This window comes from Stegostoma tigrinum, chromosome 27, assembly GCF_030684315.1.
Source record: "Stegostoma tigrinum isolate sSteTig4 chromosome 27, sSteTig4.hap1, whole genome shotgun sequence".
Lineage (NCBI taxonomy): Eukaryota > Metazoa > Chordata > Chondrichthyes > Orectolobiformes > Stegostomatidae > Stegostoma > Stegostoma tigrinum.
In genome coordinates, this window is record NC_081380.1 from 893,098 (window position 1) to 920,511 (window position 27,414).

The following is a 27,414-nucleotide window of genomic DNA, read 5'->3' on the forward strand; positions in this document are numbered from 1 at the left end:
TGCATGCACGTTTCATTTAGGGCAGGTTATGTGTGTCCATTCCAATGATATTCTGAATCGTACCGAACAGTGATACAGATGACTAGGTTTAAGCCTTTTTCCCTGTGCCGAATTACATAAGTGGAGGTTGACTGAATGTAGTCACGATACCCTTGGCATCAACTCCTGCGTAGTAGCAACCTTTGTTACAGCCTTGCTGCAGACCCAGAGACTGATGAGTCTTTCTTTCCACCCTCCCCTTTTCTGTGACATCACACTTGAACTTATCTATTGACCATGGCACCTCCTATCTCAACCCAGCAGTGTCATCAGGGAAAACAACAACACTGTCTTTTGGGATGGAAAAGACCTGTTCGAAAAGGATGGGTCTAACCTAAACTGGAAAGGGACCAATATCTTAGTAGGGTGAACTGCTCATTCTGTTAAGGAAGACTTTATACTGAGAATTTCGCCACTCGCCATCTCTAAGAGCAGTGTAAATGTAAGGATTGATGGGGAAGGTTCTGAATGTGAGTAGAACATGTCAATTAGAAAAGAAAGACCAGAGAGAGTCAGAGCATGTAGTAATTCTGAAGAACTAAATTGCATTTATTTCAGTGTAAGGGGTCTCACACATAAGGCTGATGAACTCAGGGCATGTTTAAGGATATGGGATTGGGACATCATACCCAATTACAGAAACTAGGCTGAGAGATGGACAAGACTGGCAGCTCAATGTTTTCAGTTTTAGATGTTACATATTACTGCTATACTAGGGCAGATATTTCTGAAAAATCAGCCAGTAAAAATATATGGGTAGAAATTACAAATAAGAAAGGAAAGATCACTTTGATGGGATTGTACTGTAGTCTCCCCCAATGGTAAGAGAGAAAGTGAGAAGCAAATATGTAGGGAGATCTCAAGTATGTGTAAGCATAATAATGTTCCTCATGCTTTTCTGAGAAGGAGTGGCTACATAGCCCCAACTATGTGGGAAGGAGCTGGAGTTATCACTTCCATCTCCCTTCTCTGTGGGGAGGGGAGGGAAGAAACCATTAGGAGCAATCAGAAATACAGTAGCAACTTAACCTAGCGAGTAGAGAGAACATTAACTCACCTCCATTAGGTGTAATTGAGGTGACTAGCGTTGATGTATTTCATGGGAAATCAGATGAACTCGTGATGGGAAAAGAAAATAGATGGATATGCTGATTGGAATAGATGAAGGCACGTGAGAGGAAATGTTTATGAAGCATAAATGGCCAGTGTCCATGGTGTGGAACCTATAATGTTCCTGATAAACGTGTAAGGAATGATGTAACTTTAAGTGTGTTCCTTTCTCTGTCAGGCTGTCCTACTGTCCCCAGAGTTTCACTGTTCTGAGGAGATGCTGACCATCGTTTCATTGCTTTCTGTGGACAGTGTCCTGTACAATCCACACAGTAAACGGGAGGAAGCACACTCTGTGAGAAAGAAATTCATCTCTAGCGAGGGAGATCACATGACCCTCCTGAACATGTATCAGGCTTTTAAGAATGTAGGAGGACATAAGGTAAAACCTATTTCTTGAAGTTTATTTTTGGAGAGAGCATGACAGCTTAGGACTTGCCAGTTAAAATCAGATCAAGAACTCTGATGACCAGTGTAGGCATCAGTGGTCAGTTCCTCACTAGCTTCATGTCCTGTTTAATAAACACACGTAGTCAGCTGTACAATCGGAAGTGATATCTAGAATAAATATAATATATAACCATTAGCTTTTCAATGTCAAGTATTTTAAATATCATTTTTGACCTCGAGTTGTGCACAATTCAATTTGACAGTGTAAAGTGATTACTATCTCTTAAAGGGTCTCAATTTTCCAAACAGAACAGCACTCGGATAAGCTGCTGTTCTCTGGGAATTGTAGCTCAGTACAGCTGAGTACCTTGACGTGACCAGTTGGTGAGGGGAGGATTTAATGTGATCCCTGGGTTACAAGTTGCGTTATCAATCCTGTGATTACTGTAACAATTGTGTGCCTAACACATTTTGAATGCATATAAATATATATTACAGAAGTTAATAACTTTCTGTTTTGGTTGCATGCCTGCTCGTCAGGAATGGTGTAGAGAGAACTTCGTGAATGGCCGAAACATGGCAATGGTATCAGAAGTTAGATGTCAACTGCGGGATATTTGTGCAAAGGTAAAAATGAATTTCTCACCAGTTCATGTACCTCCTATGGTTGATGGCTCAATTGATGTCAATTCCAGTTTTCTGTTAGACCAGAGGCAAAAAAGCAGCCCAGTGTGATTCTTCCCCAGAGAGAGGAACTGTGTAGTCTGCTGGGCTGTGTGGCTGCATGGTTGAGGTAATAAGCAACTTACAGTCTGGGCCTGTAACTGGAAAATTAATTTCAATTTAACCAAGCGTGAGTTGATGGATTTAAAGAGGAATAATGAGTGCGAATGGGAATCTATTAAGAATCTAAATGTATCAATTTTAATAATTAATTTTGTTATTTTAATCTGTGAAATTTATACCCAGCAATGCAAACAAACCTGGCAATAACTTCTACACAGATGGAATTTAAAGGCAACAAAGTGGATTGAACTCCACAGTCTTGGTGGGAGGGTCGATGAATGATGTTTTTCAGACTGAATACAAGTTTATGTAGTGGTTCTGCCCCACGACTAATGATGGGACCACTGCTTTTTTTGATATATGCCCATGATCCAGACTTGGGTAGAAGGGGAATCATTTTACAATTTTCAGTTGAATAAAATTCTGGCAGTTAACTACCAATGAAAAAAGTAGTAACAGACCTTAGGAAGACATAGACTGGTGTAATAGTGCGACAGATGGCTTTGGACTTCAGCTGGAATTCAGTTCCATGCACCTCCATTTACAAATGATGTGGAGAGTTTGAAGAAGTTGCCACTGAGACTTGTTTGGCTGATCTGAAGAATTAAGGATTAGACAGGAAATGTAGTTGTAGAACCACAGTCCATTGACCCAGGCTGTTTTGAGGACTTGAGTTGAAAACCTACCAGGATGGTGGGTGGAACTCCAGGTTTTATTCAATTAAAGTTAGTCTTTTTCGTGGTGACCATGGCGATTATTATCAGTTGTTCTTAAAAACCCATCAGAATCATAGAATTATACAGTACAGAAGAGCCCATCAAGTCTGTACCATCGAAAGTATGAATGCCTACACTTACCTGAACTTGGGACTTAGCCTTGAATGTAACAAAACTTTAAGTGCTCATCCAAGTACTTTCCAAAGGCTGTGAGGTTTTCTGTCTCAACAATCTTCCCAGGCAGTGCTTTCCAGACCCCCTCCCCCTCTGGGTGAAAATGTTTTGCCTTGAAGGTTGCAGATGAAATTGGAGGCGTACTTGCCAGTGAATAAATTTACCTCGGAGTACAACAGGATCTTGAGCAGATTGGCCAGTGAGCTGAGGAATGGCAAGTGGAGTTTGATATAGATAAATGTAAAGCGCTGCTTTTTTTTTGAAAGGCAAATCAGGGCACAGCTTATACATTTAACGGTAAGGTCCAGAGGAATGTTGCTGAACAAAGAGACCTTGGAGTGCTTTTTCCTTGCAAGTGGAGGCACAGATAGACAAGATAGTGAAGAAGGCATTTGGTACGCTTGCCTTTATTGGTCAGTGCTTGAGTATAGCAGTTGGGAGGTGATGTTGCAGCTGTATAGGACGTTGGTTAGGCCACTTTTGGAATACTGTGCAATTCTTGTCTCCCTGCTATAGGAAAGATGCTGTGGAACTTGAAAGGGTTCGGAAAAGATTTACAATGATGCTCTAAGGGTTGGAGGATATGAGATATAGGGAGATGCTGAATAGGCTGGGGCTATTTTCCCTGGAGTGTTGGAGCTTGAGGAGTGATGTTATAAAGGTTTATAAAATCATGAACATCATGGATAGGGTAAATAGACAAAGACTTTTCACTGGAATAGGTGAGTCCAAAACTAGAGGCCATGGATTTAAGGTGAGAGGGGTAAGATTTAAAAAAGACCTGAGGGGCAACATTTTAAGGCAGACGATGGTGCATGTATGGAATGAGCTACCAGAAGAAATGGTATAGAATCTGGTACAATTACAACATTTAAAAGGCATCTGGATGGGTATATGAATAGGAAGGGTCTAGAGGGATATGGGCCAAATGCTGGCAAATGGAACTAGATTAATTTAGGATATCTGGTCAGCACACATGAATTGGACCGAAGGGTCTATTTCTGTGCTGTATAGCTCTGACTCTGAATCCATTCTAAACCTCCTGCATTATATCCCCTTGTTATTGACCCTTCAACTAAGGGGAATAGTTGCTGTTTATTTACCCTGCCCATGTCCTTCGTAATCTTATTCAACTCTATCAGGTAGCCCCTCAATCTTCTCTGCCCCAAAGAAAACAACGTGACTTTATCCAGTATCCCTTCATAACTGAAATGCTCCCTCCCAGGCAATATCCTAATGAATCTCCTCTGCACCCTCCCTGGTGCAATCACATTCTATAGTGCATTGACCAGAACTGCACCCATGCTCCAGCTGTGGCCTAACCAAAGTTCTGTACAGTTCCAATATAATCACTACACTCCTTTCATCTATGCTTTGACTGATAAAGGTAAGTGTTCCATTTGTCTCTTTAACGACCCTGTTAATTTGTCCTGCCATCTTCAGAATCTGTGGACAAACACCCCAAGATCTTTCTGTTCCTCTGAATGACAATACTATGAAGCTCAATGAGTACTCCCTTGTCTTACGACTTCTTCCAATGTGCATCACCTCACACTTATCAGGGTTAATTTCCATTTGCCTATCTGACCAATCTGTTTATATCCACACTGTCAACCTAGCACCTTTCTGTTCACTGCCAACCACCCAGCCAAGCTTATGTGTTGTCCACAAACTTTTTGTCATCCCCATGTTCTCATCTACGTCGATTATAAATATTACCAACGATAAGGGACCCAGCACTGATCCCTGTGGTACACCGTTTTGCACACCAGGCTCCAGTCATAGAAACAACTTACTACTACCACCGTCTGTCTCTTGTCAGTAAGCCAGTTTCGTATTTATTTTGCCAAGTCACCCTTGATCCCATGAGCTTTTACCTTCTTTATTAGTTTCCACATGGGACCTTGTTAAAGGCCTTACTGAGATCCATACAAACTTCTTCAACTGCCCTACTCTCATCAAACACTCCAGTCAAAATACCATCAGATTTGTTAGGCATGACCTCTCTGACAAAGCAATGCTGACTATCCCTGATCAAACCTTGCCTCATTAAATGGGGGTTAATTTTCTCCTTCACCATTTTCTTCAATAGTATCCTTACCATTGTTACCGTCCTTGGTCTGTAATTCCCTGACCTATGTCTCATCACCTTTCTTATAAAGTAGAACTACATTAGCTGTCCTGTCATCGTCTGGCACTTACCCTGTTACCAGAGACCACTTAAAAATTTGGATCAGAGGCCCTTTAATTTTCTCCCTTTGTCTCCCACAACAGTTTGGGATACAACTCATCTAGATCTGGGAACTTTTAAACCTACCAAAACCTCCAATACCTCCTCACTTCTTATCCAAGCTGTCTAAGAACTTCACAGTCCATCTTTACAAATTCTGTACTTGCATCCTCCTTCTAAAGACAGCTGTGAAGTATTCAGTTAACACTCTACCAATGTCCTCCACCTTCACACACAGATTTCCCCCTCGTTCCCCAGTAGAATATCTTGAGCTTCACTCTGATCTTTCCTGCAAGCATTTTGTCATGCCCCCTGTTTGCACTCCTGATAGTTTTCTTGAGTTTCCCCCCGTGCTTCCTGTACACCAGGGCCTCCTTTGAGTTGCTTCCTTCGTACCTTTCACACATCACATCTCTCTTTCTTTTTATCCAATATTCCTAGACATCATTGTTCTCTGTGTGTGTTGCTCCTACATTTCATCCTAAGGGAATATGTTGGGCCTTTCCTTTCCCATGACAATCTTAAAATATATGCTGTTATGGCCACTATCACTAAAATGTTCCCCCACTCTCATCGTGAACGCTTGTCTTAATTTATCCCCTCGAATTAGATCCAGCACTGGTATTGTAAGACTATCTCTTTGTTGATTTTTAAAAAATGCTCTCATGTACATTGCAATACAAAAATCCTCCCACCCCCCCCACCCCCCACCATCACCGAAAGCCTATGTTCTCTTATTAATAGTGGGGTAATTGAAATCCCCTAGTGTTATTAGTTTATTATAATATTTTTACATGCCTTCATGAATTGACTCGACTGGGTATTTGTTCCTCAGTTGCCCACTGGCTGTTTGTTTGGGTGACTATAAACACCGCTAACTGTGACTGCCCCTTTTTATTCCTAAATTCCACCCCCAAATCCTCATTTGAGAACTCTATCAAGATATCCTCCCCTTACTGCAGTAATTGACTCCCTAACTAACAATGTGACAGTAACTGTAATTCCATCTCACATGTTCTGCCTGAAGATCGTGTACCTGAGAATGTTAAATTGCCAGTCTTGACCCTCCCTTAACCACTCTCTCTGATGGCAATAACATTGTGGTTCCAAGTGTCAATCCATGCCGTTAACTCATTTGTTTCACCCACAATACTCTTGGCATTAAATGAGAAGCCATCTAGCCTTGCTATGGAGATAGTAGGAACTGCCGATGCTGGAGAACCTGAGATAACAAGGTGTAGAGCTGGATGAATACAGCAGGCCAAGCAGCATCAGAGGAGCAGGAAAGCTGACGTTTCGGGTCTAGACTCTTCTTCAGAAATGGGAGAGGGGAAGGGGATTCTGAAATAAATGGGGAGAGATGGGGAGGTGGATGGAAGATGGATAGAGGAGACAGACAGGTCAAAGAGGCAGGAATGGAGCCAGTAAAGGTGAGTGTAGATGTAGAGTTAGGGAGGGGATAAGTCAGTCCAGGGAAGAGGGACAGGTCAAGGAGATGGCATAAGCCTAGTAGGTAGGAGATGGGGGTGGGGCCTGAGGTTGGAGGAATGGATAGGTGGGAGGAAGGACAGGTTAGGGAGGTGGGGATGAGCTCGGCTTGTTTTGGGATGCAGTCAGTGGAGGGGACATTTTGAAGCTTGTGAAGTCCACAGTGATACCATAGCTGCAGGGTTCTCAAGCTAAATATGAGATGCTGTTCCGGGTGCTACTTTTTTGATGGGCTGTTCAAGAAAAGTAGTTATCAGCCTGCTTTAGTTGACATCTAGACAATCAACAGTGCTTATAGTATGAATGCCAGGCCCAGTAACTTGGTTAATTTTATTGTTGCAAGGCAGGTCTGGTGCTGTGAATTGGCTCAGTCTTTTCACCAAACTTGGTCCAGGGCACCCCTAGTCGCTCCATCAAGTACTACACTGCAAATTTGAGATACTTTGGTGATCATGTGTTTTGAATTTTTTTTATCTCTTAGTTTGGAGTTCGTTTGGAATCTTCTCGTTCAGACACCAGCAATATCCGTCGGTGCTTGGCTCATGCGCTGTTTCTGAATGCTGCAGAACTGCAGCTGGATGGGACGTATGCAACCCTGGACACCCGGCAGCCTGTGGCTATCCATCCCTCCTCTGTCCTTTTCCACTGCAAACCTTCCTATGTTTTGTACAATGAATTATTGCACACATCGAAGTGCTACATACGGGACTTGTGTGTGGTAGATCCTGAATGGCTTTATGAGGCTGCCCCAGAATATTTTGGTAGAAAGTTGAAAAGAGTAAAAAGTTAATGCATCTGAGATGGCGACTGCTCCCCGTATATCTGTTGTAGACAGGTGCATCATTGGTTTTCAGAAGACAAACAACCACAAGATTTTGCACTAAAATATCTGCTTTTTTAAATAACTTTTATATTACTTGGAAAGTAGTTCGTATGTGAATTAACAAAGCATAATGCATTATTGGCCTTTTCTGATACAGCTTCAGTAGAAGAAATGGATTGACCAACAATATTAACTCTTATTTTCTACTGTCAAATGTTTTTGTTGAGAGTTAGTCAATGGTGGAGTCATGAAATTGTGTTTTAACATTTTTACACACCAACTAGAAGGAATTTAATGAGTCATTGCTTTTTAGATTTCCTTAAAGTGAGAGATCTCAGGGAAATTCAGAAGTGCATGAGGATCTGTCTGTGCAGCATGATTGGGGCAAACGTGTCTGCACAATACAGTTGGGGGCATCCATGTTTTGTAGTTTAGTCAACTTTGTGCTTATACCTTTTGTAATGGCTTTTATTTAATTGTAATACATTAGATTCAACCCCAGGATCTCATGCTGAAACTGAATATGAAATTCCAAGTGTTATTATCACATTTCCTTTGAGGATTCTTTAGCTATGTATTTTTTTTTTAAAAAGTCATTTGCTGCAATTCATTAATTTCTGTCCTTAAGCCATTTCTTTTTCAGACCAAGCTGACACTTGTTCTTCTTTATTCAAGTGAGCCTAAATTTTGTTGACCATTCTTTTTATGTGGAGTTTTGTCAATTAGATTATTTAAATGTGAGCTGCCCTTTACAAATATCTGCTTTACACCCTTTACAATTAACTCAATCCTCTTGAGACCGCAAACATTCTGGGGACGTGGGTTCAAATCCCAGTAGATTAGATGTTGAAATTAGCATTCAGTAAAGACCTGGGAATAAAATTTAGTTTAATGCTGACCACATAACTACTGCTGATTGTCATAACTACCTACCTGGTTCATTAATGTCCTTTTGGCAATGAAATTTGCTGTCTGTATCTGGTCTGACTTACGTGTGACTCCAGACTCATAACAGTATCATTGACCCTTGATTGTTATCTGAGCAAATAGGGATGGGCAATAAATGCTAACCTAATTGGTGACACCTACAATTCCATAGTGAACAAAAAAAAGTGCCTCTTTTATCGCCTGATTACTATTTCTGAAGCCTACCCACCGTGTATAATAAACTGACTAGCTTGTAATTTTGAGCAGTGATCCTCTTCTCAATCTTCTGATACCTTCTATTGATGGAATAAAGTGTAAGATCATCGCATGCCTTTTCCAAAATCTTCATTCTCCCTCAACTGATTTTATGTGACATAGTTCCCACTTGAATTCACCTGACATGCCTTTTTCACTGTTTTTGTTTCAACAAAGTCTCCGCCTCCTCATCACTTGAGTCCTGACTTTGGCTCCTTTTCTATTCCACTATCAGGTTGCTCCCCACTCTTTTCCATTGATAATCTAATCAGAGATCATTCTGACTCAAATTCCCCCTGTGAACATATGGTCCATTTAGTATACCTCACTCCCCAGCACCAGATCCATCAGTGCTTCCTTTCTAGTTTGCATTAGAACACACTGACCAAGGAAGTTCTCCTGGGATGTGGCATCTCTGGAGTGCAGAATGTGGTGGTAGAAACCCAAGTGCTTTTTTTTTAAAAAATACTCTCACATTGTACAAGTTTAATTGCTAGTTTCTAGTCCATTAATCTTTCTGGAGAGATTTATAGGGTCTTTAAGTTTATAATAAAGAAATTTACCAACTAAATTATAATTGGTCTGTCTAAGCTGAAACATTGTTGCAAATACTCAAAATTTAACTTTGCTTTTTGTTTTACTTCAATTGTTCTCCAACAGACTTTGATGTTTCTTTTTCTTCTGGTATTGTTCCAAAGAGCACTACTTCATGAATGAATGTGTGATCTGTATGGAAAATTGCAGTCAAACTCAATCCTGTTCTTGGGTAACATCCTTGTGCCAAAGGGAGTCAGTGTTCAGGTCATTGAGAATTAGGCAAGGAGAATGAATTTTAACTGGGCTCTTTTTCTAGTCAACAGTTATTTATAACTGTGATTTATTTTTTGACCTTGCTGCCTACAGTTGGAAAAATATTCTTCTTGGGTCTGTGGCTCATCTGCTCTTGCTATGGGGCACCAATTCATCTACAGTGCTATGTTCTCCACAAACAAGCAGAATATGCTCAGAATGTGTGTTTTTTGAGTTAACTGTGAGCTTCAGGAGCCTTATTGTTCTCCGCTGCTTTCACAATGTCAACGGCCTTGGCCAATCAGTTGCTTTACTAATCAATTAGCATCTTTTTACTGCTGTAGTATCCATTGGTTTGACAGATTGAAACTTAACATTGTTCCATTTGCCCTGTTGGATACAAAACCAGAACTTCAAATATGCCTCGCTTCAGTGTTTTTCTTTCAGAAACATTCTCGGTCTTCAAGGGTTGGTGCTCACAATATGTTTGAATAATTAAAGTTCCAAAATGCCTATTGGAGTTCACTTGCCCGTCAGTTGTGAGCTTCCTCTTGATTTCTGGTCCATTAACACTTCCAGATCGAAATTCTTGATTCATTACTTGGATGTTTTGTTTGGTGTACTCTAGTTTTTCAGATCTGTTATTGGCTGAGATCTGCATCTTCCCACTACCAATTCTGCCATTTCCACCCCAGTCAAAAGCTTTTTGATCAGGTTCGTAAAACTAGATCTCTCTTTTCAGGGTCACATATTCACAGCGTCCCCCTCTGCTATCTGGCCTCAGGTTTCTAACAAGTGAAAGGATCTGAAGGAACACAGCAGGTTACGCAGCATCAGAAGATTCCTGATGATGGGTCCAGACCCAAAACATAAACCTTCCTGACCTGCTGTGTTCCTCCAGTTCCGCGCTGTATTGACTCTGACTCCAGCATCTGTAGTTCTTGCTATCTGCAAGGATCTGAAGTTCAGATGAAAGTTTAGGCTATACCTGCCTAATTCTGCTGTTTACAACTCTCATGCTGGTGAGTCATCAAGCATATTTCAACATCATGCCTGTTTTAACACAGGTTGGGTGATACACTTGACTGAGAGCTGCAAGCAGAGCAGAAATCCAAGTTGTACCTTGAAGTGTCTTTGTCTCTTGGAAGACTGCAGATGAAGTATAACGTTTTATGAATTTTGATACAAACGTTAAATCATATTTTGTATACAGTTACTATGTGGCTTTTGGAGAAACATTTGCAAGTTTCATCTTTCCTGAAGCACACATTCCCCACTATTAAGGGTGCAGGTCAGTCTTTGCTGTTTCCACTGCCAGTAGCTGCAGTCCCCAAGACCTTCCTTCCAGATGGTCTGGTTGACAGCAGGAGGATCTGTGTGATGTGATGGAGGTATGAATGCATGTGCCTGCATTCACCATCAGATGGCGTAGGTCCATCAGGACACATGTAAATCAAAATACAGAATTACCATTCGATTAACATTTAGTTGTTTCATATCTGAGCATTTATAACTAAAGCATGGTACAGTGTGCAGGGTATGATATAATTACTAGAGATTGAATTTTGTAAAATCTTTTCGCTAGATTTTTTAGAATCCGCCTTGATTCTATTACTTGCTTTTCAGCTATCAGTTTGTGCGTGTGCACTTGATTTCCAATGGACTGCTGATTGTTATTACTGATAACATTTTATGTAGGTCTCAAATATTGTCTTTAGTACTTTTTTAAAAATTGAGAGTTCTGACTGGTTAATTGTATTTTCTTTTCCTAATTATTGAAGGAAAAAAGGGTTGTCAAATGACTGACTGTACAGAAATTAAGAAAAGCCAACACAGCTTCAGTGGTTGTATTCTGGGATGAGAAGCACTGCCCTGCATATGATTAATGCATATGGATGATATGATTTTCAAGCATAAACTTTTGTAACATTATGCAATCCTGTTTGTTTCACCTTTGTGAATTCATGTTCTCTCAAAACTGTACATTTTGGATAGTGTTGCAGAAATTAGCATAGTTCATTGGTCTGACAAATAAAACTTTTTATTTTTACATATATGGGTTTATTTGGGACCTTCAGTTGAAGTCCATGAAAAGAATTGTCACCGTATTGCCACATTATACCTGATGATTCCTGGAAGATATTTGGTTATTCATTCACACTGATTTACAAGATCTTGTAATTTATCAGGGAGGAGGTGGCCTACAGGTATTATCGCTGGGCTGTTAATCCAGAGACCTAGATTAGATTCTGGGTTCGAATCTGGCCATGGCAGATGGTGGAATTTGAATTCAATAAGTATCTGGAGTTAGGAATCTAATAATGATCATGAATCCATTGTTGATTATTGGAAAAACCCATCCAGTTCACTGATCTCCCTTAAGGAAGGAAGGAAACTGCAGTCCTTACCAGGTCTGGGTGACACATGACTCCAGACCCCAGTAATGTGGTGGACTTTTAACTACCCTCTGAGTAATTAGGGATGGGCAATAAATGCTGCCTAGCCAGTGACACCCTCATCCTGTGAATGAATAAGGAAAAAAACCTTGAAGTATCAGAGACCATCTAGATGCTCATGCAGCTGCATATATTGTGATCTCAGACCTGATCTGCGCATTTGTTACAACCTTGGGCAGTATCACAAAACCTACTACAATCTGGTTTGAGAAAATAATGTTTTCTTTCTTAAAACACACACAATTTGAAATCTCCAGTTGCTGTGAGAACAAGGGACACAAATCAACATTATCTTACACTCTAACATCTGGAATTAACATGAGGAAATTATACATTAATAGACAAACTATTTGGGCACACTGTTAACCTCTTTATTAGTTAGCAGATACAATAAAGACTGGTTTTCTCAGCAACCCACTGCCAGTCACAATCTTTTAAGCTCTATCTTTTGAGGGATTTTAATTGTGCTCCTGCAAGAGCTAGCCTGAATCACAACTGACAGCAGATCTTCTCTACCTGTGTTCCACGTGATTTTTGGGTTACAATTATACATGATTCTAACGACAAATCCGCTTCTCGTCACTTTGATCATCTTTTCTAGACTCTGCCTTTGTGACGCAGAATGATGCCAATAGTGCAGGTTCAGTTCCCGTAGCAGCTGAGGTCACTGTGCGAGGGATGGGTCTAGGTGGGATGCTGTCTGTATCAGTGTGGACTTGATGGGGCGAAGAGCCTGTTTCTACACTGTAGGGATTCTGTGATCTATGAACCCTGCCTTTTTGTCTCAGCCGTTGCCTGAAATATGTTGACCCTTAGGTTAAACTCACCTCCAGTCCAATTTCTGTCCGAAAGGAGAACATCTATAGTCCTTCGAGACTGAAGGCCCCGTTCACAAAAGCTAAGCTGATAAGTTTAATGAGTTGCTGCAATTAAGTGGATTGCTCTGCCACTTCAGATGGTAGGAAGAATCAGTCATATTGATGTGGGTTTGTAGTCACATGTAAGTCAGCCTGGGTAAGGATGACAAATTCTCATCTTTCAGCAGCTCAGTCTTTGCAATAATGTGAGCTATGATAGTCACATTTACCTCTACCAACTTTCTATTATAAACTGAAAACAATACAAGTTAGACATTTCCCAAATGTTGTCATTGTATTTAAACTCACACTGACTAAATTCTCAACAATTTACCAACGATCTCTCATAGTATGTGATTCCATATAGTTTTAACTGTTGTAATTGGATTCACTTCCTTTGGATCATTTATTTTGATTTGTTTCATTTAATTCAGTTGACTTAATTTGATGAAATCCAACACATTCATTCATATCAATCACTTGAATAATTTTGGGCTCTGACTTTTAAAAGAATAGGTTCATGACCTGAAATATTAACTTGGTTTCTCCACTCCAATGCTGCCTTCCTAGCATTTTCTTTTTTTGATTTATTTTGATCTAATTTAAGCAGTTTCATCAATAGATTCATTAAATTCATGTTTTCCTAAAATTCACTTCAGATGCCATCCCACTGACCTTTTTATTGACCCCTCTAGTCTATCTCTCTGACCCCAAGCAATCTTTCCCCAGCAAAAGACTCTACTACAACACTGTATGCCACGTTTCAATGAAATTCAAGTCTGATGGGGTAATAAACATTAGGATTAAATGGGTAGTTTAAGTGTGGAAGACTGTAATGAGTAAAGTGCCACAGGAATCAACTATTTTTGGTCTCTTTCAAGAGTTTGGATGAGGGGATCAAACGTGTTGCAGCTAATTTTGCTGATGTCATCAAAACATTTAAGAGGTAGTGGAGTGTTCAAATAGGTATATGAGAGAATGGGAAAGAATTTGGCAGATAGAATATACATGTATAAATGTGAAAATGTACATTTTGGCTGAATAGAAAAAACAGTAAATTAAGAAAGTGAGATTACAGAACTGTCAATTTCAGACGGATCTCAGTGTCCTGGTAAACAAATTACAAGACACTCAGGTATAGCAAGTGGTTGGAAGGCAAATGGAATATTGTCATTTATTGCAAGGGACGTGGGAATGTTTAACTAGCTATACAGGACATTGTTGAGAGTATGTGGAATACTGTACAATGTTGGTTTTTATTTTGAAAAAAATACAATTACATTAGAAGCAATTCAGAATAGGTTCACATGATTCACACTGGGATGAAAGGCTTAGTTAATGAAGAAATGTTTGAGTAGGTGTAGCTTGTATCCACCAGACTTGAGAAGAGAGATTAGTTTACTGAAATGTATGTGATCTGAGAGGATTTGATAGGGTGATTATCAGGAAGAGATTAGAACAAGTGGAAACAGTTTATGAGTAAGAGATCTGGCATTTAAACAGAGATTAAGATATTTGTATTTTTCTCCTGAATTTCAGTGGACCCAGCACTGATACTTGGGGCACACTGCTGGTTATAGGCCTCCAGTCCAAAAAAAACTGTCTCCTACTTTGAAATCAATTTTGTGTCTATTTCCCCAGAAAATAGTAGAGGATCGGTCATTGAACATATTCAGGGCTGAGTTAGATTTTTGATAGACAAAGGGGTCAAAAGTTAGTGGCAGTAGGAAGGTGAAGTTGAGACAGCACCTGAAATCTTATTGAAAGGATTGATAGGATCAACTGGCATACTCCTAATTCAATGATGTATGTTTCCATGTTCCATATCCATCTCTTTCATGAGCAATGATGTTCTTCTTATAATGTGATGACCAGAACTGCACACAGTACTCCTATTGTGGCGTAAACACTGGTTTGTACGGTTCCAGCACAAACTCCCTGCTTTATATTGCATGCCTTGGCTAACAGAGGCAAATTTTTTGAATAAGTGACAAAGACGATCAATGAGGGCAGGGCAGTAGATGTTATCTATATGGACTTTAGCAAGACCTTTGACAAGATTCCTCATGGTAGGCTGTTATAGAGGGTGAAGTCACATAGGATCTGCGGTGAGCTGGTAAGATGGATACAGAACTGGCTTAGTCACAGAAGATAGTGTACCAGTGGAAAGATGTTTTCCTGACTGGTAATCTGTGACCAGTGGTAATCCATAGGGATCATTGCTGGGACCCCTGTTGTTTTTAACAGAAATAAATGATTGGGAGGAGAATATAGGATGGCACGGTGGCTCAGTGGTTGGCACTGCAGCCTCACAGCACCAGGGACCCGGGTTTGATTCCAGCCTCGGGCAACTGTCTGTGGAGTTTGCACATTCTCCCCGTGTCTGCGTGGGTTTCCTCCGGGTGCTCCAATTTCCTCCCACAGTCCAAAGATGTGCAGACTAGGTGGATCAGCCATGCTAAATTGCCCGTAGTGTTCAAGGGTGTGTGGGTTATAGGGGGATGGGTCTGGGTGGGATGCTTCAAGGGGCGGTGTGGACTTGCTGGGCCGAAGGGCCTGTTTCCACACTGTAGGGAATCTAATCTAATCTAATTTTGCAGATGACAAAAGGATCTGGGGAACTGAGACAGTGAGGAGGATTGTGAAAAGGACACAGCAGGACATAGGCTGGAAACTTGGGTGGTGAAATGGTGGATGGAGTTTAATCTGGGCAAATTTTAGGTGATGCATTTTGGAAGGTCTAATGCAGGAGGAAAGCAACAGTAAATGGCAGAACCCTTAGAAGCATCAATGTATAGAGGGATCTGGGTGTACAGGTCCGCAGTTGCCTGAAATTGGCAATGGAAGTGGATAAAGTGGCTCAGCCTTCATCAATAAGGGCATGGAGTATAAAAATTGACAAGTCATATCGCACCTATATAGAACTTTAGGCCATATTTGCAATATGATAGAGTCATACAGCACAGAAACAGACCCTTTGGTCCAACTCATCCCCACCAACTAGACATCCTAATCTGACCTAGACCCATTTGCCAGCATTTGGCCCATATCCTCTTAAACTCTTTTGATTCATATATCCATCCAGACGCCTTTTAAATGTTGTATTATATCCGTTTCTATCACTTCCTTGCTGCATTTTACTGTATTGTTCTCCAAAATGCAAGTGACAATGAAAAGCTTAGTCATTCATTCAAAAAGTTATCCCTCAGTTCCTTTTTAGATCTCTCCCACTTTGGGGAAAAGACCTTGGCTATTCACCCTGTCCATCCCCCTCATGATTGTATAAACTTCTGCAAGGCCACTCCTCAGCTTCCAGCACTCCCGGGGGAAAAAAAAACTCCAGTCTCAGCAACATCCTTGTAAATGTTTTCTGCACCCTCTCAAGTTTAACACTCCCCAGGGCCCTACCATGAGTTTTATAAGCCCTGCCCTGGTTTGCCTTTCCAAAATGCAACACATCACATTTATCTAAATTAAACTCCATCTGCCAATGCTCAGCCCAGTGGCCTATCTGATCAAGGTCCTGTTGTAGTTTGAGATAATCTTCACTGTCCACTACACCACTTATTTTGGTGTCACCTGCAAGCTTTACTCACCATGCCTCCGAGATGCACGTACAAATCAATTTTTTTAAAATTTTAAAATGGAATGCCTCTGGCTAGGCCATCAGTCAGTACCCATCCCAGAGGATAATTCAGAGTCAACCACATTGCTGTGAGTCTGGAGGCCAGACCAGGCAAGAATGGCAGTATCATTCGCTAAAGGACATTAGTGAAACAGGTGGGTTTTTCCAGCAATCAGCAACAGATTTATGGTCATCAGATTCTTAATTCCAGTTTTTTTTTAAATTTAATTGAATTAAAGAGCCACCATCTGCTGTGGAAGGGTTTGAACCTGTGTCCCCTACAACATTACCTTATTCTCTGGGTTAACAGTCCAGCGATAGTATGACTGGGCTGTTACCTCCCCATTACCGATGAAAAGCAGTGGACCCAGCACTGATACTTGTGGCACACTGCTGGTTATAGGCCTCCAGTCCAAAAAAACAACTCTGCGTCTCCTGCTTTGAAATCAATTTTGTGTCCAATTGGCTAGATCCCATGTGATCTAACTTGATTAACCAGTCTACCTTGCAGAACATTGTCAAATGCTTTGCTGAAGTCTGTATAGGCAATGCATACTGCTCCGTATTCGTCGATCTTCTGAGTCACCTCTTCAAAAAAAAATCAATCAATTTAGGGGACATGATTTCCCATGCACAAAGTTATGTTTACTATCCCTTAACAGCCTTTGCCTTTCCAAATGCAATTAAATCCTGTCCCTCAGAACCCCCTCCAACAGCTGACCTGCCACATTAGCTGACCTCATTTTTTGGCATCTTAACCATGGCTATCAATGATACAAATTTCTAAGCAAGGGGCTCAGAATCACTTTCCTTGCTTCCCACAACGTTCTGGAAAACACCTGATCAGGTGCCAGGGATTTATCTACCTTTATGCATTTAAGACCTCCAGCACCTCTTCTGTCATATGAAACCTTTGAGACATCACTTTGTATTTCTCCAAGTTCCCTCGCTTCCATGCCCTTCTTCACAGAAAATACTGATGCAAAATATTCTGAGTATCTCACACATCTCTTACGGTTTCACACATAGACAGCCATGTTGATCTTTAAGGGGCCTTATTCTCTCCCTAGTTACTCATTAGCCCGTAATGTACTTATTGAATCACTTCCGATTCTCCTTAACTCTATTTGCCAGAGCTACCTCATGTCCTCTTTTTGCCCCAGCTATCTATACCTCACATATGCCTGCTTTTTCTTGACCAGAACCTCAATTTCTCCAGCTATCCAGCATTCCCTACACCTACCAGTCTGAACTCCCATTATCATTCTTAAAGGCCTCCCACTTCCTAACTGTTCCTTTACCTGCAAGTAGCCTCTCTGAATCAACTTTTGAAAGTCCCTGTCTAAAACCATCAAAATAGGCCTTACTCCAATTTAGAACTTTAACTTTTTGATCAGTTCTATCCTTTTCCACAATCATTTTAAAACAAATAGAATTACAATCATTTGCCCCAAAGTGCACCCCCACAGACAGGCCAGCTACTTGTCCTGCCTTAATTCCCAACAGATGTTCAAGTATTGCTACTTCTCGAGTAGGTACGTCCACATATCGATTAAGAAAATTTTCTTTTACCAACTCAACTCCCCTTAACTCTATGATAGTCTAGTCTATGTTTGGAAGGTTAAAATCCCCTACTGTTACAACCCTATTACTATAGATATCTGAGAATTCCTTAAACAGTAGATTCTCAATTTCCAGCTAACTATTGGAGGGCTTATAATATGATACCAACAAGGTGATCATCCCTTTCTTATTTCTCAGTTCCACCCATTTACCTTCATTGGACGATGTCCCAGGAATATCCTCCCTAAGAATAGATGTAATGTTATCCCTATCTGAAAAGACCACTCCCCCTCCTGTCTTTCCTTCCTTTCTTTCTTGCCAATAGCGTCTATACCCTGGAACATTAAGCTGTCAGTCCTGCCCATCCCTGAGCAATGATTCTGAAATAGCTATGATATCCTTGTCCTATGTTCCCAACCTGAATTACCTTTCAGGCCTCTTGCATTGAATTAAATGTCATTTGATGCATCAGTCTTACCTTGATCTCTGCCAAGCTCTTGTCTGCCTTGACAGTTAGACTTGCTGCCCTTAACTACTATAACCAGCCTTTGTGTTTTCTCATTATTACTTTGGTTTTCCCCTCGCCCCCAAATTGGCACAGGGACAGTAAGATTGAAGAGGTAGACATATGGCTCAAAGATATGGGAGAAACAGGTTCAAATTCATGAGATATTGGCGTTAGTACTGGGAAAAGAGGGAACTATTCCAATGGGGCACGTTCCACCTGAATCATTTCTGGGACCAGAGTCACAGACATACAGCACGGAACAGACTCCTCAGTCCAAACTGTTCATGCCAACCAGGTTTCCCAAACTTACCTGCATTTTGCCCAAATCCATCTAAACCTTTCTTATTCATGTACCTATCCAAAAGTCTTTTAAATGTTGTACGTGTACCTGAATCTACCAAGTTCTCTAGCAGTTTATTCCATATGCACATCACCCTCTATGTGAAACGTTTGTCCCTCATGTCTCTTTCAAATCTTTCTTCTCTGACATTAAATCTATGCACCTCTAGTTTTGAACCCCCTATCTTAGGAATAAAACTTCTGCAATTCACTTTATCCATATCCCTCATAAGTTTATAAACCTCCATAAGGTTACCCCTCAACCTCCTGCTCTCCAGGGAAAAAAGTTCCAGCCTTATAACTGTCCTTATAACTCATACCTTCCAGTACTGGGAATATCCTTGTTTGTACTTTTTGAACCCTTTCCAATTTAATAATACCTTCCTATGGAAGGGTAACCAGAACTGTATCCAGTACTTCGAAAGCAGTCTCACTAATGTTTTGTATAGCCGTTAACATGACATCGCAACTCCTGCACTTAGAACTCTGACCGATGAATGTCTTTGCCATTCCGTATACAAGTGACACCATTTTCAAGGAACTTGAAACCTGAGGTGACTGTTTGGCAATACTCCCCAAGGTCCTACCATTAACTGTGTACATCCTGCTCTTGTTTGTCTTATCAAAATGCAAAATCTCACATTTATCAGAATTAAACTTGGTTTGCCACTTTTCTTAACTTAGTGGCACCACATTAGCCAACCGTTTTCTGGCATCTCACCCATGGCTATCAATGATACAAATATCTCTGCTGAGGGACCCACAATTTCTTCCCTGGTTTCCCCCAATGACAAATTTGATCAGGCCCTGGTGATTTATCTACCTGTATGCATTTTAAGACCACTAGTACTGCCTCTTCTGCAATGTTGACTATTTTCAAGATATCACTATATAGAACAGAGAACTGTACAGCACAGGAACAGAACCTTCCGCCCACAATGATGTGCTAAACATGAAGCCACGTTAAACTAATCCATTCTGCCTGCTCTTGGTCCGGATGCATATTCATGTGCTTGTCTAAAAATACCTTAAATGCTCCTATTGTATTTGCCTCCACCACCACCCCCAGCAGCATATTCTAGACTCCTATCACTCTTTGTGTAAAAGAACTTACCCCTTATATCTCATTTGATTTGTGAACTCTCACCTTAAATCATGTCTCCTCGTATTAGACATTTCAACTCTGGGAACAAGATTCTGACCATCAATCTTACCGATGCATCTCAGAATTTATAGACTTCTTTCAAGTCTCCCCTCAGTTGTTGCTGTTTCTGAGAAAACAGCCCAAGTTTTTCTAACCTCTCATTGTCGCTCATACTCTGTAATCCAAATAGCATCCTGGTAACCTCTTCAGCATCCTTTCCAAAGCCTCCATATTCTTCCTGTAATGTGGCAACCGGAATTGAACGTAATACTCCAAGTGCGGCCTAACCAAAACCTTATAAAGCTGCAACACCTTGTACTCAATTCGCTGACCAATAAAGGCAAGCATGCCAACACCTTCTTTAGTACCGTACCTACTTGCATCACCACTTTCAGGGAGCTATGGATTTGAACCCCAAGATACTTCTGTACATCAATGCCATTCAGGGTTTTGCCATTAACTACATACTTTTTCCTTCACATTTGATCTCTCAAAGTGGAGCACCTCACACTTACGTGGATTAAACTCCACCTGCTATTTCTCTGCCCATATCTGCAACTGATCTATATCCTGCTGTATCCTTTGACAACCTTCTACACTATGCATTGATCTTTGTATCATCTGCAAACTCACCCACACACCAGCATTTTCATCCAAGTCATTTGTATAAATCACAAACAGCGGAGGTCCCAATACGGTCCCTGTGGAACACCACTAGTCACAGACCTCCAACCAGAAAACACCCTTCCACCATTATCCTCTATCTTCTATGGGAAAGCCAACCTGATTCCACGCCGCCAAGTCACTGTGGATCCTGTGCATCTTATCTTCAAAATGAGCCTACCATAACGGACCTTGCTGAAAGCCTTACTAAAATCCACATAAACAGCATTTACTATTCTATGCTCATCGATTACCTTTGTCACCTCCTTGAAAAAGTCAATTAAGTTAGCAAGACCAGCCCTGCTCAAAGCCATGCTGACTGTCCCTAATTAGGCCATGCACGTTTTGAAAAGCATAAATTCTATCCTTAAGAGTTTTCTCCAATATCTTCCCAATCACCGATGTGAGATTCACCAGTCTATAGTTCCCTGCATATATATTTCCCCAAGCTTTCTATCTTCAATGTCTTTCTCCATAGTTAAGAAATATTCATTTAGTATCTCATCTATCTCCTGTGGTTCCACCCATAGTTGGCTTTGTTGATCTTTAAGTGGCCCTATTCTGTGCCTAGTTGATCCTGTGCCATAAATGACACTATGGAATCCTTGGGTTCCCTTAAATCTTATCTGCCAAAGCTATCTCAAATCCCCTTTTAGCCCTACTGATTTCCTTCTTAGATATGATCCTAGCCCCCTTATACTCCTCAAGGGATTTACTTCATCCCAGTTGTCTACACCTGACATGCATATTCTTTTTTGTCTTGATCAGAGCCTCAACATCTCCAGTATTCCAGCGTGTCTTATTCCTACCAGGCTGGTCCTTCACTCTAACAGGAACACACTGGAACAATTCCACAGAGGCCAGTATCCTGGTTCTCAGCCTAGCTGAGATCTCGTGCAAACATTAGGGTTGGAGTCAAGAGCAAATTTTGTTAATGACTGGTTCTACAATCACTGATACAGCTGCGCCATATCAACCTCCATTAAAACTAGCTGACCATTTAACCAGATATTTATTTTGATTGGTTCTTATTTGGATGTTGCTAAGTAATGTAACTGTTTCAAGCCAGATATAGGTGGGCTTTCCAGGGTGTTGTCTCTCCTGGATACTGGCATTGAGCTCTCTTATTCAATTCAGGCCTAGTGGGACTCTTGCTGCCTTGTATCTGCATACCAGCAGCAAATACAGTGTCTTGCTGCCCGGATCCAGAAGAAAATGTTAAATGCTTAGCCTAGGCTTGGTTTTGTTTTGAGGTTTTGGTGTAGGCTGACCTAGAGTCCCTCTGTTTGGGATATGTCCTGAGTGAGGCTATGCCTTCACTCAAGTGGTGTCCCCTAAGGTCAGTTTGCAACAGTATCCACTTCCATCAATATACCCTGTAACTCATATGCTCCACCTGCTGTATTTTCTAATAACAATGCCAGTCATAGTGCCTGTTTGAAGTCCATTTGGGCTTCACCTAATAGGTGCTTTTGCATGGTTACATAGTTCCACAGAATCATAGAATCCCAACAAGTCCACACCAACCCTCAGGACATCTCACCCAGACCCATCCATCTAATCTATACATCCCTTAACGCAATGGGGCAATTTAGTATGACCAAACCACCCAGCCTGCACATCTTCGGACTGTGGGAGGGAACCAGAGCACCCAGAGGGAACTCACGCAGACACAGGGAGAACGTGCAAACTCCACACAGACGGTGCCTGAGGCTGGAATCAAACCCACTGTGAGGCAGCAGTCCTAATCACTGAGCCACCGTGCCACCTGCTTCTTTTTAAAAAACTTTTTTAATCATAATAATTTTATCAAAGTTGGTGAATAAGATTCACTTTGTGTAAGCATTCCACACTTTTAAGAAATATAAGTACAAAATAATGCAATTATTACTACACAAATCAGACCCAAGCACGAGTCTTAGAACCAATTGCATTTAAACAAGTTATTAGAAGCTATTATATTATTTCACAATGTTCACAACAGTTCAATGTGTGGTAAAGACTCTCAAACAACTACCTGCTCAGATCAATTCTGTCATTGATAGCAGCCCAGTCCAGTGCAGAAGTGTAACATTTTCTTTGTCAGGCTGCTGTATGTCATAAACAGCTTCCACAAATTCCTGACGGCAAAGATTCCATATTGTGTGGCTTTGACAATGTTCCAGGTGCTGTGGTCACCGATATGGCCCTTCCATGACTGTGAATCACTGTAGCTGTGACTGTAATAGCTTTCAGTCTTTACATCCACGGGGTGGAGCCCTGGGTCACATCCTGGATCTGGCTCCAGCTCGGGATCGTCCCGGTGAAGATCCGCCTTCTTCAACCGCCCCACTGCATTCGGGTTACTGGCGCCGCACTCTAGCTGCGAGCAATGGATGTTGCCACTGGAATAACTCTACAGAGATCGGTATCCCATCACCAAGTCACCCTTTATTTACATGTGCACGGTACTTTACACTGGTCCAGCTTCCTCAGAGTGAGCAGAACCTCTGACACTCCTGTTTATATCTGTCAGCCAGGGTTCCCCAGATTAAACCAGATTAACAGCCCCAACCGGGAAACTCATATTCTATGAGGTTCACCTGGATGACCTTGTTATAATTTACCACACATTCTGTCTCTGAACTGTGAATTGCATAAGTTGGGCTGTGGTAGGGCTTTAAACTAAGTAGTGGGGTGGGGGTTAGGGATGGGATTCAGTTTCATGGAAAATTATGGATAGGGTTAAGGGTTGGGAGTGGTCAGTAAAGCTTATAGAAAAGTAAGGAATCTCATTTCAGGCACCGTAGCTAAGGGGACAGCTGTGGGAATGGAGTCTGTCAATGCAGGACTGAAGATGTTGTACTTAAATGCATGCAGTATATGAAACAAGGTAAACGTGTTTGTAGCCCAAATTGAAATTGGCAGGTGTGATGCTGTGGGTATTGCAGAGACATGGCTGCAAGGGGAACACGGCAAGGAACTAAATATCCAAGGATGCGTATCCTATTGAAAGTACAGGCAGATGGACAAGGGGCAGGGTTGCTACGTTAGTAAGAAATGAAATTAAATTGATGGCAAGAAATGATATGGAGATGAAAGGCACAACATCTGTGTAGGTAGATAGACACAGACAAAGACCCTTCATTCCAACTCATCCATGCTGACCAGATATCCTAAATTAATCTAGTCCCATTTGCCAGCATTTGGCCTATATCCCTCTAAACACCACCTATTCATGTACCCTTTTAACTGTTGTAATTGTATCCACCTCCAACACCTTCTCTGGCAGCTCATTCCAAACACACACCACCCTCTGCGTGAAACCATTGCTCCTTATGTCCCATTTCAATCTTTTCCTTCTCACCTTAAACCTATACCCTCTAGTTTTGGATTCGCCTATCCTGGAGAAAATACCTTTAATATTCACCCTCTCCATGCCCCTCATGATTTTATAAACCTCTATAACAGCACCCCTCAGCTTCCGACACTCCAGGGAAAATAGCCCCAGCCTATTCAATTTCTCCCTAGCGCTCAAACCTCCAACCCCTTTGACATCCTTACTATAGCAGAGAGACAAGAATTGCGCACAGTATTCCAAAGGTAGCCTAACTAATGCCGCAACATCACCTCCAAACTACCATACTTAATCAACTCACAAATAAATGCAAGCACACCAGATGCCTTCTTCACTACTCTATCTACCTGTGACTCCACTTTCAAGGAGCTATGAATCTGCACTCTCAGGTCCCTTTTCTCGGCAACACTCCCCAGGACCTTATCATTACGTGTCCTGCGCTAATTTGCCTTCCCAAAATGCAGCATTTCACATCTGTCTAAATTAAGCTCCATCTGCCACTTCCTTGGCCCATCTGAACCAGGCCCTGTGTACTCTGAGGTAACCTTCTTCAGTGTCCACTAGACGACTAATTTTGGTGTCATCTGCAAACTTTTCCTCAAATCCCTTTTATACCTCCAGTCTTTCGCTTTAAAATGATGCATCCTTGTTTTTGACCCTTCAACTAAGGGGAACAGTTGTTTTCTATCCAACCTGGCCATGCCCCTCATAATCTTATACAATTCTATCAATACCAGCCCCCACAACTTCCCTGATGCAAAGAAAACCAACCCGAACTTATCCAGCCTGTCTTCATCGCTGAAGTGCTCCCTTCCAGGCAACATCTTGGTGAATCTCCTCTGCACCCTCTCCAGTGGACTCGCATCCCTCCTTTTGGACGGTGACCAGAACTGCACACAGTGCTCCAGCTGTGGCCCAACCAAAGTAATGTGTTTGGCTCCAAAATGAACTTCCTCCTCTTATAATCTATGGCTATAATCTATCACAAATCTATATCAGGACAGGAAAATCCTCTGCGTTGCTGCCCCACCTTTAGTGTATCCTTCAGCACGTAGTCCCAGGCATTGGGATGTCCGTAAGACTCAGTCAAGGAGAGCCCCTTGGAAGACCTGTAAGATTTAGGATGTGAAGACCACCTTCCAGCAAATTTCTCATCCTTTGGTGATGTTTGTCATAGTGGCCAAAAGGAATGGGGTCTGGCATATTAACATTAATATGGTCCAATAGGAATGAGCATTTAGAACATAGAACGGTACAGCACAGTACAGGCCCTTCGGCCCACAATGTTGTGCCGAACCTTTACCCTAATCCTAAAGTCTATTTAACCTCCACCCCTACCTTATGCTATCATCCATATGCCTATCTAATAGTCGCTTAAATGCCTCTAATGAGGCCGACTCCAATACCCTCTCTGGAAATGCATTCCACACCCCAACCATTCTCTGAGTAAAGAACCTACCTCTGACATCGCCACTAAATTCACCTCCACTCATTTTAAAACTATGCCCCCTCAAATAGCTACCTCCATCCTAGGAAAATGTCTCTGGTTGTCCACCCTACCTATACCTCTGATCATTTTGTACACCTCTATCACCTTTCATCCTTCATTGTTCCAAAGAGAAAAGTCCTAGCTCTTGCAACCTTTCCTCGTAAGACCTTCCCTCCATTCCAGGCAACATGTTGGTAAATCTCCTCTGCACCTTTTCCAATGCCTCCACGTCTTTCCTGTAATGAGGTGACCAGAACTGGGTACAATTCGCCAGATGTGGCCGAACCAGGCTTTTGTATAGCTGCAGCATAACTTCACGGCTCTTGAACTCAATCCCTCTATTAATGAACGCTAACACATCATATGCCTTCTTAATAACTCTGTCCACCTGGGTGGCAGCTTTCAGGGAACTGTGGACATAAACCCCAAGATCCATCTGCTCCTCCACACTGCGAAGAATCTTTCCGATAACCCTATATTCTACTTTTAAGTTTGTCCTTCCAAAATGAATCACCTCACACTTTTCAGGGTTAAACTCCACCTGCCTCTTCTAAGCCCAGCTCTGCAACCTATTAATGTAACCTAGAACAGCCCTCCGCATTGTCCACATTGCGACCCACCGTCGTATCATCCACAAACTTGCTAAACCACCCTTCCACTCCTTCATCCATATCATTTACAAAAATCACAAACAGAAGAGGACCCAGAACAGATCCTTGTGGTACACCACTCGTAACTGAGCACCATGTTGAATATTTTCCATCCACTGCCACCCTTTGCCTTCAAAGGGTCAGCCAATTCTGAATCCAATCTGCCACATTTACCCCTGTCCGACGTCTCCTTACCTTCTGCATGAGCCTACCATGGGGAACGTTATCAAGCGTCTTAGTTAAATTCATGACTAGCACATCCACTGCTTTACCTTCATCCACGTGTTTGGTCACCTCTTCAAAGAATTCAATAATGTTTGTGAGGCATGATCTACCCCTCACAAATCCATGCTGGCTATCACAAATCAAACTGTGCCTTTCCAAGTGATCATAAACCCTATCTCTCAGAGCCTTTTCCAATAATTTGCCCACCACTTATCTCATGTTAATTTAATATTAACTAAGTGTTGCAGTCCATGAGAAATTTTTAACAGCAGAGCGCTTAGAAAATAGTGACAGGGTTGGACAGCTCCAGTTCAGAAAAAGGATCACTGGACCTTAAACATAACCTCTGTTTTCTCTCCATAGATACTGCCGGACCAACTGAGCTTTTCCAGCAATTTCTGTTTTTGTTTCAGACAGAGTCAGCATGGATTTGCTAAAGGGAAAACATGCTTTCACACAACTTTTGGTGTTTTTCAAGGATGTGACTAGTAAGGTTGATTGGGGGAGCCAGCGGATGTGGTTTACCTGGGCATTCAGGAGGCTTTTGATAAAGTACCATGTAAGAGATTAGCAGTGAAAATTAAAGTGCGTGAGATTGGCCATAATATGTGGACATGGTTACAGACCTGCCACGGTTAGCAGGCAGGAAACAAACAGCAAGAATATTTAAATCATTTTCTGAGTGGCAGCCAGTGGCCAATGCAGTATCACAGGGGCCTGTGCTTAGACCCCATCCATAAACAATAAACACAAATGACTTACTTGTGGAAACTAAAAGTAATATCTCCACATTTACAGATAATACAAAGCTAGATGGAAGGGTGAGCTGCG

At 41.5% G+C, this 27,414-nt stretch overlaps 1 protein-coding gene across 2 annotated transcripts in view; it reads left to right on the forward strand.

Moving 5' to 3' along the window:
- Window positions 1-11,777, forward strand: part of dhx33 (DEAH (Asp-Glu-Ala-His) box polypeptide 33) — a 63,672-nt gene extending 51,895 nt beyond the window's left edge. For both annotated transcript variants that reach the window (XM_059655265.1, XM_059655266.1), the window contains exons 10-12: window positions 1,328-1,531; window positions 2,080-2,166; window positions 7,415-11,777. In XM_059655265.1, coding sequence (XP_059511248.1) covers window positions 1,328-1,531; window positions 2,080-2,166; window positions 7,415-7,723 — 600 coding nt within the window. In that variant the 3' untranslated portion in view covers window positions 7,724-11,777. The remainder of the gene's footprint in view (window positions 1-1,327; window positions 1,532-2,079; window positions 2,167-7,414) is intronic.
- The last annotated feature ends 15,637 nt before the right edge of the window (window positions 11,778-27,414 follow it).